The sequence below is a fragment of the Populus alba genome, chromosome 10, assembly GCF_005239225.2.
Source record: "Populus alba chromosome 10, ASM523922v2, whole genome shotgun sequence".
NCBI lineage: Eukaryota > Viridiplantae > Streptophyta > Magnoliopsida > Malpighiales > Salicaceae > Populus > Populus alba.
In genome coordinates this window covers 4403516-4412113 of record NC_133293.1, presented here as the reverse complement: position 1 = coordinate 4412113, position 8598 = coordinate 4403516, and the positions used below count along the sequence as shown (strand labels likewise).

The 8598-nt window shown below is 34.7% G+C and overlaps 1 protein-coding gene across 2 annotated transcripts; it reads right to left on the bottom strand.

Moving 5' to 3' along the window:
- Nucleotides 1-1770: 1770 nt before the first annotated feature.
- Nucleotides 1771-8439, bottom strand: LOC118034491 (squamosa promoter-binding-like protein 7). 2 transcript variants are annotated; one of them, XM_073411805.1, is made up of 11 exons: nt 7700-8439; nt 7446-7607; nt 6993-7219; nt 6772-6846; nt 6560-6667; nt 5952-6066; nt 5622-5757; nt 4255-4411; nt 2834-3376; nt 2084-2352; nt 1771-1997 (listed from the first exon to the last, which is right to left on the bottom strand). In XM_073411805.1, the coding sequence occupies exons 1-11, from the start codon at nt 7755-7757 to the stop codon at nt 1961-1963; spliced, it is 1887 nt and encodes a 628-aa protein (XP_073267906.1). In that variant the 5' UTR covers nt 7758-8439; the 3' UTR covers nt 1771-1960. The 2 variants fall into 2 exon arrangements, with proteins under 2 accessions (XP_073267906.1, XP_073267905.1); XM_073411804.1 differs by having other exon boundaries at nt 7446-7624; nt 7700-8438.
- Nucleotides 8440-8598: the final 159 nt, after the last annotated feature.

Below are 8598 nucleotides of genomic sequence, written 5' to 3'. Positions count from 1 at the left end.
TTCAAGTGATAATACAGCATTTGAAGATGAAGGCAGCTGATGGATCTCATCAGGAAGCTGGATAAAACTGGAAATATAGCATAATAAATTAAGTAGGTTTTTCTTAAAAAAGAAGCAAAGGAAGATGTACTAATGCATGTATGCTAGCTATTCAGGATTGTAATACCAAAATTAACGAACAAGTAGACTCCAGTCATCATAAGATTTATATTTTAACTAGATAATTTTTAGGGAAAAGTAAATTCAGAGTTTAACCACTTAAATTACACTACTCCATATTAGTATTTTAGTATTTTTTATTCATGCATTATATGTGTGATAATAAAAGTTCTATAAAAATATTAAAATTAATTATAAGAAAATGAAAAAATCAAGAGTTTAAAATCCATAAAATACCATGTAGTAATAAAATTTTAATAAAACCATCTAAATATAAACGCAGATACATAAGGTGTAGATATGAATATAAATTTTATTCAAGACTCCACTAAATTTTAATATCACTATATTAACATTATATTTTTTATTTACAAATCCTTTTATTTTGAAGATATAGACACAAATAAGAAATTTATTCTATCTTTTATCCAAGGAGTCCTTTTTAATATTATTAGATTTTGTCAAAAAGCATAAATATTTTCCTTTAAAAGATCCAAATATAACTTCAAAAAATAAACAAGGGTCTCCTATAAAAAACAATAATAACAAAGGTTCAATTATAATAAAAAAAAATTAAATAAATTTTTTTTTCAAATAATATTTTTAATATGTTCAGTTTTATATAGATTTTTTTCCTATTTTTTTTACTCAATTAATTTAATATATATCTATTTGTATTATCATTTAACTAAATAAAAACTTTTAGCACAAACATAACCGGATAAATATGTCATCTTTCAAGATGAAATATCTTAATCTAAATATATCTCTTGATTTTTCTAGTTTTGTTTTTAATTATTATTTATGATTTTTTTAATTAAGACACATAGTTATCAATTTATTTAATTATATATATATACATGAACTTTTTTATTTTCTACAAAACACATTAAAAAAGCTTATATATATAATTTTTTTGATTGAAAAAAAATACATGGCCCGCGAGACCACATTTATACACAGTTCAACTCTTAATTTTAACATGTAGTACGACTGTATATTTAGAATTTACAAATAAATTCCTCTCAATATATATATGAAAATTCTTAAATTTTAAAAGTATTTTGGTCAAATCAAACGTTTTGACAGAGCTTTGTATTTTTATATATGTTCATATCAATATGTATTTTTAAATCACATCTGGTATTAATATTTTAAACAAGGCTAAAAAAAAGATGATAAGAAGTACATGAGATTCTTTGGATAAGTTTTTTATGGTATGATTTACAGGAAACAATAATTTGTAAGAGTGAAATTTTTCTTTTTTAATATGAAAAAAACCAAGTCAAGTCAGGTACAAGTACCCGACGGATAGAGAAAGACCTTCACTTATCCCAGCCTGACTACCGGAATCGAGTGATGGATACAGATAATGCAGGTGCGGCCCTGCCATCGCTGCTTGTGATGAAAGCTGTATAATTCTAAGAATATTTGTTTATTTTCTGAAAAATCAAGTCCGAGCAATACAATCAGTTTCAGCCAAAATATATATATATATATAAAACGAAAAATGAAACCCTAATTAGCAAAAGTTTCAAAACATATGATGAATAAAAAGACCGTTATGATGTGATCACACCTTCACTGGTGGTGGCATTAGAAGAAGAAGAAGAAGAAGAAGAATCTCCCAAGTTATTTATTTTTATACAATCATTATCATTGCAAAATAAGATAATACATGGGCTTGGGGTTGGGATTGCAAGCTGTTGTCAGTACAAGGAAACAGAAGATACAGGATTATTGGATATTTGCCTACGAAGAATTCTCATGCAACTAACAAAACCCTAAAGTTACCTCCAACTTATGTGAATGCCATGAATCTATCTTGATGCGTCCACCTATCAGTGTGTACAGAGCCAGCAATCAGGAGGGGGCATTATAATCTGGAGACTTATTGAACATCTAATATCTGTCTATCAAGCACCTGCGTATAGATACTGCAAGTTTGCTAACCTTTCGCGGGTGGAGAAGAAGGGCGCATACTGCAAAACATACAGCAATAATAGCAATTACAAACACTGAAGGACGATACTTCAAGACTCTGTTAGAGAAAACGAGACCACATGATTTCTTTGGCCTCTCGTTGATTAGGTTCTTTCTCATAACGTCGTCTCTGTTGAAAAGGGGAACCTCCTCGCTTCTAACAATACATTTGGAGTTCCCCAAACCTCCATTTGGTCTTTGCCCCAAGACCTGCAAATAAAGAATATTCATATCAGCCTTCAAGGGACTAAAAAGGAAGAACGCATTGAACAACTGAACAACGGCTGCACAATGACAAATTATCAACAAAAAAAAACAAAAACCTCAAACTTTAGAGGGGTTGCAGATGCAACAGCACTTGGAAAAAACATGTCCTTGGTATTTTTCTCAAACTACTTCAAAGTTTGGAGTTTTTTATACTTTGGGGACTTAAAAGGTCAATGCAGCCCGAAAGCATGTATAACTTATGAGCAGCTTTTATATGGCCTCTTGCTCTATGTGCATACAATTTTACTGGTTTGTTTCCTAAATTCAATATAACAAGTTATCAACCAACAACCCCACAAAAAGAAAACAATAAGCAGTCAATGAAATAATAAATCCATGTAAAACTCCATAAGATTTGAATCCTAAATGACGAAACCAAACACATTGCTAAGAACCTTGAAGAGATGAACATTGATATTCTTACCTCACTGGAGATAACTGCTGGCTTGTTGCTTACACAGCAGCTTCCTGAAACGCAATACTCCTGTCCAGGACATTCCAAGTGATGCTTCATAACTTCACTTCTCTTGAGTTTTTGGTGAAGAATATTGCTTGCGTACTCCATGTGACTCTGTAATAGCCTTGTTTTAGTGTCACTAGTGTCATCAAACATACCATTGACCTCCCTTTTGTCCATCATGATCTTCAGGTTTTTTAATATCTTATCCAAAATGATGATTGATTCATGATGTAACAAGAAACTCAACAAAGAATTGAATCTTCGAATCTGAAAAGAAGTTATTGTTTGTTGATAATTTTCTGCAGAAGGCTCCTTTAGTAACCAAGCTATGTCCATGCTAAACTCTGAAAAAGCTGTTTGTCTCATTGCAGAAACCTCACACTCTGAGCCAAAAATCAACGAATGGGATACATCAAATCTCTGCTGAATTATTTTCATTTCAGAACAAACTTCTCTGTCCCCAATAAGCACAGGAATAAAATTTGATAAGCCACTCTCATTCTCAACCTGCAGAGCATATTTGTAGTGAAAAACCATTTCCAAAATGCTCTGAATGACCTGTATAACTAGAAATATACTGTTTAAACAAAATAGGCTGCACCTAGTTTCAGGCTCAGGAAGTCAAAACTAAGCACCAATGATACGACCAGTAACCAGGTGATAGAACAAGATAACATGGTGCAGCAACCTAGTCCCAAGACCAGAACAACCCTCATCACCAGCCTAGTCACAAGACCAGCCATATAAAATAGCTGCAAAGAGTTTCCATGAACACAGAAGGATTTTGGTGGTGAGGTTAAGAATTCTTGCACAAGAGACCAGTTTGGCATTGGACTCACAGCAATGCATATGCAAAGTTCCCAAGTTGTTAACCCTGTGTCCCACGTTTTTGTTTTTTGGGAATGCAATGTTTTTTCACTCACACATAAAGATTTAAATTTCAATTCATTGCCCTTAAAAAAATGCCACATCAGACTGTAACAAATGGGTGGTAGAAATTATATATTTACTAAGAATATAAACCAATTTGGTTCAAAAACTTAAAAGGAAATCTAAACCTAGGACTTCTTATGGAACTATGTGACCACCATATCAGTCCCACACCTCAGCCTGCAGGTGGTATTTCAGCATCTCAGAACAATTGATTTTTATTCCAGATAGGAAAAACAAAAGGCAAAAACCATGAAAGAAACTATAGCAAAAAACAATGCAGGAAAAAGATAAGATCTCCTTGTTCATTTTGAATATGTCAGTGCATGACAAACCATTACATAAAGATGTACGTAAATTGGAGGGTCCTCCAAAACTTGGCAAACATAGCCAAATGCCTCTTTGTTAAAAGAAACAATAGACAGTAGAACAACCAAATAAAGCATGATCCGTACCTCAATAAATAAAGGACCTAAGAGATTAGGTTCAATACAATGGGTAAGTATTTTGTACAGTTGATGGTGAAGACCTGAATCTCCTTCGGTATGAACTTGTGGTAATGCAACACAATAATCATGCGCGAGATACTTCCCAGCAAAAGATACCAGAAACCTGCCATCAAAATCATCTTTATCGGGACATAAAATATGGAACATGGCAGAAAAAAAATTCATAAAAGGTATTAGAATGCAAAAGAAAAGGAATTAAAAAAAAAAAAAAAACACTTGTTTAGAGTTATAGCAAGTTTATAAATACAAAGTTAAAGAAGTCGACAACAAATAGTTTAAAAACAGATATCCTCCACCTTGTGAATCAAACTGCATTAGATTCAGGCACACTTGGCGTTAGTATATTAAGATATCAAAGGGTGAAGGTACACCAAAAACAGAAATATCTCTTATCAATTATTTGGTTTACAAATGGCTTCTTTTCCCACTATAGTTTGTGAGTTGATATCACCTTCTTAATACTAGTAAAGATGCTCAAGGGAACTCCAGCATGCAACTTACATGTTATCGGCTTGGAGCTGAGCAGCAAGGCTAATATTATCATGCAGAGAAATATAAAAAAACAAAGCCTGATATATGATAATGAATTTCCAGCATAGAGCAACCAGAAAGTCAAAAACCAATAAGAAGACATTCCTCTGTTAACTGCAGAAGAAAATGAGATGCAGTTGCCAAGGACTATTTAGGGGGGGGGTGCATCCTATACAAATGAGCTCCTCCAGAATAGTAAGTAGTTTGATGCCAGAGAAAATGTTGCAGCTTTTTTTAGTTCTGATAGCATCATCTGCATGCAACAGAGATGCTGCAAGTGATAACAACTTCTTCCTGGCTGCCTCGTGAAACAAAATAAGCATCTAAGGAGTTCATATAAGGGAGCTGAGTCCATCCTTAAATCAACAAATCAATTACTATTTATAATGAAAATGGGTCATAGCCAGAAGGTCTCTAGCATGCTAGGGGAGATCTAACTTGTTATACACTAATTGAGGGTTAGAGTAGATAGAATCAAGCATGAGGAACTAACTATGAGTGCTCATAAACAATGATTTCCAGCCTCAAGGCAACTTTTCCTACAAATTAAAAATGAGGCTGATAGGCAACAATCACATGTAAGTACGAAACACACTTAGAAGTCAATTCAAAATGCAACGAATTATTATAACACGTTGCATATAATCCCTTGAAGAGCCTCATTCGATTAAGCATCTTTCCATGTATTGGCAATCAAAGATGAAAAAGAAAAAAATATGTTTCTACCAAAATGGTACTTGGAAGATGCTAAAAACCAATCGATTGTACCAACAAATCCTTACCGAAATTTGGGCTGCAGCAAATTACTTCCACAAACAACAAACTCCATGGGCTTTCCAGCCTCAAAACATGTAGGGTGAACATAGTGAAGTCTTGGGGCATGCCCTTTCACATTGACTTTCATCACAGAATGTCCATCTAGGTCAATAGAATGTTCAGTGATTAAACAATGGAATGAACAAATAATTGAAAAGGAATAAAGAACAGAACCATTTAAGAGGGGACTTTCAGTTAATCGTGGTTGGTTATTTGAATTAGTTTTGTTCTTGCATACTTTATGTACAATACACTGCTGTAATACACAAATATTAAGAAAGAAACAATTATCATACCTTTTGTGACATTGAAGATCATGTTATTAAGATGAACACGCATTCGACCCTTTTTAGACAGCATTTTTCCACTACCAAGAAGGTCATTCAAATATGATGTAGGATCTTCAAGTAACTGTTTCATACAGGAAAAGATTGAAATTAAAATATTGCGTAGAATTTAATAAAAATAACAAACATTTATTGGATAAAGAAAAGGAGAGGGAGAGGGAGAGGGAGAGTATGAGATAATATTCATGACAGTCTAGAAATTTTAAACTAAACTATTTACTTGATGGTATTAATGTTATCTGCAATTATGCACATCTATGGGTATAAACAAATGAATGCTCTCAATTCCCAGCCTTGAGATTTCAGTATGAACATACATGTCTGCTAAGACATTTGTGCATTCACAGAAATCCAAATAACAAATTGAGAGACCTGTAGTTTTGTTGATTCACTAATTGGAGGTCTTGAAATGAAACCTAAAATGAAGTGGGGTAATCAAACATTATTTGAAGATATAGATATAACAAAGAGCGTGCATGTGCACTATTGTAGATGGCATCTTGTCAAAAACTCTAAATTCATCTAAAGATTATATTAGATAGCATCTAATATATTACCTTCACCCACATAAATGTTGGCATCGCTAGAAATGCAGTCAGGATTGTACATCCAGGACGAATATATCCCTCCAACTCCACAGGCATACTGGCCAACCATTTGAATATCTGTAAATACAGTTACCACCTGTCAACCAATCCCTGATATCCTTAACTGTATATAAATTAATTATCATTCAAATACTAAACTGTAATATAATTCTTTAAAATACTTGGTGTCGAAGCCTTCTAGGGAATTCTGCCGGATTCCAATCATAAAGCTTGAATGAGATCCGACCTGTCGGGCACTACAAGAAAAAATCCAGATCAGTTTATACAACCACAACTCCACAAATTTAATAATAATAACAATAATAAATAAAGAAAAGAAAAAAAGCAACGAACAAAATCAAGCATGCAAAAACACGGAATCCACAAAATAATAGAGACCAACCATGGATGAGTAAGCACTCTTGTTGTCACAAATTGAAGGAGAAAATGGAAGTTTGGAATCATCTCTCCCACAATCCATTCGCGTGTCCCCAGAAGCCGTGAAAGAGACTCCACTATCACTATTAACATTTTGAGAAATAGGATCAGAGCTCAAGGCTGAAATGCGTCCATCTTCAGACTCAACCAACCCTTCTTTCTCCACCACCTGACTACTGGACCACAAACCATCTGCACCACATAGAATACATCAGGCCGCACACCAAATGCCACACTTGGTTCACTTAGAAATTGGAAATGGAACATGAATCTCTTTACAATCCTTGACAAAAAATCTTTTGCTTCAGCACATAACAGGGATTTAAATTCCGTATAAAATGGTATACTGTAGTATAAATGTGATAGACTATTCCCTTTCTTCGGTAAAAATAACATATATATATATAAAGAGAGAAACCTTTGCCAGCTTCAGCATCACAAGTAGTATCTTCAGTTAGCAAATCCTTTTGAACTTCCTTATCACCTGCACTGCCCTTACTAGAATCAGCTGGCTTCCTTCTCCTTCTATTATTATGCCTCTCTAATTTCCTTCTACAACTCCTTTTCCCTTCATCAAAATCTGATAACACATGAAACCTGCCATCAAATGTCATACAATAAGAACTCGATTTTTTAATAAAGCACGGGAATTTGATATCAAAAAACACTAACTTGCCACACTGTTGACAGTATCTTTTAGTTTCCCCATCAAGGACAACAGCAGTAGCATTAGCACACCCTAAGCAAACCCTGTGTCTTCTATGATACCCTTTAAGTTCACTAATATCCGCTTCACAACTCGGTACTTGACACCTAGCAATACTCGACCCGGCACGAGCAACCCTCGCCCGTTTTTTTCCAGATAGAGCAGCCTCTTCCTCTAGTAATAATTCGTCCATCTCCGGACACGCACACGGTACTATACCCGCTAGAAAATTGGAGCAGGTCAACCTCGGGTCTCGCTTCCTTACCCGATCAGAAACAGGAGCTTCAAGCTGTTGAGACTCGACTTCAGGCGTTGGATTGTCAATAGGTTGTGTGACGTCAACAACTGTATCGAAAGAGAGAGGGAATTGATCGTCCACGGTGAAGTCCAGGAGATCGCCCCAGTCTCATTCGGTGGTGACCGGAGGATGGTGGATTTCAATGTCGCCGTCTTGTTGTGGTGGTGGGGGAGGAGGCGGATGAGAGGAGGAGGAGGAGGTCTCCATGATTAGAGGAGGAAATAAAGATACAAAACCCTAAGCTTTTGGAATTGGGGGGGTTTTTATTGGCGTAGAGGAGACGGGAAAGGAGGGGTCCGGTGGTTGGGTTATGGCTGGGTAGGTGGTGAATCGAAGTCGTTGAATAGGTTTGTATTTTATTATTAGAGAGAGAAGTTAGCTTATTGTGTCGACATGTTACGCTGCATTTTGTGGCACGCGCTGTTGAATATGATTTGTAAACAGCTAGGATAGGATACGGGAGGGTGATGAGGAGTATTCTAGCGGTTATTTTTTAAATAATTTTTTGTGCTGAAAAACATGTTAATAATATTTTTTTATTTTTTAAAAAATTATTTTTAATATTAG

Excerpts from the sequence above, each read along its gene's own strand:
- LOC118034491 (XM_073411804.1), bottom strand. The coding sequence starts at position 7,926 with ATGGACGAATTATTACTAGAGGAAGAGGCTGCTCTATCTGGAAAAAAA. Across the intron at positions 3,377-4,254 it reads TAGGTCCTTTATTTATTGAG|GTTGAGAATGAGAGTGGCTT; the intron begins GTACGGATCATG and ends TATGCTCTGCAG. Across the intron at positions 1,998-2,083 it reads CTTGCAGTATCTATACGCAG|GTGGACGCATCAAGATAGAT; the intron begins GTGCTTGATAGA and ends ACACACTGATAG.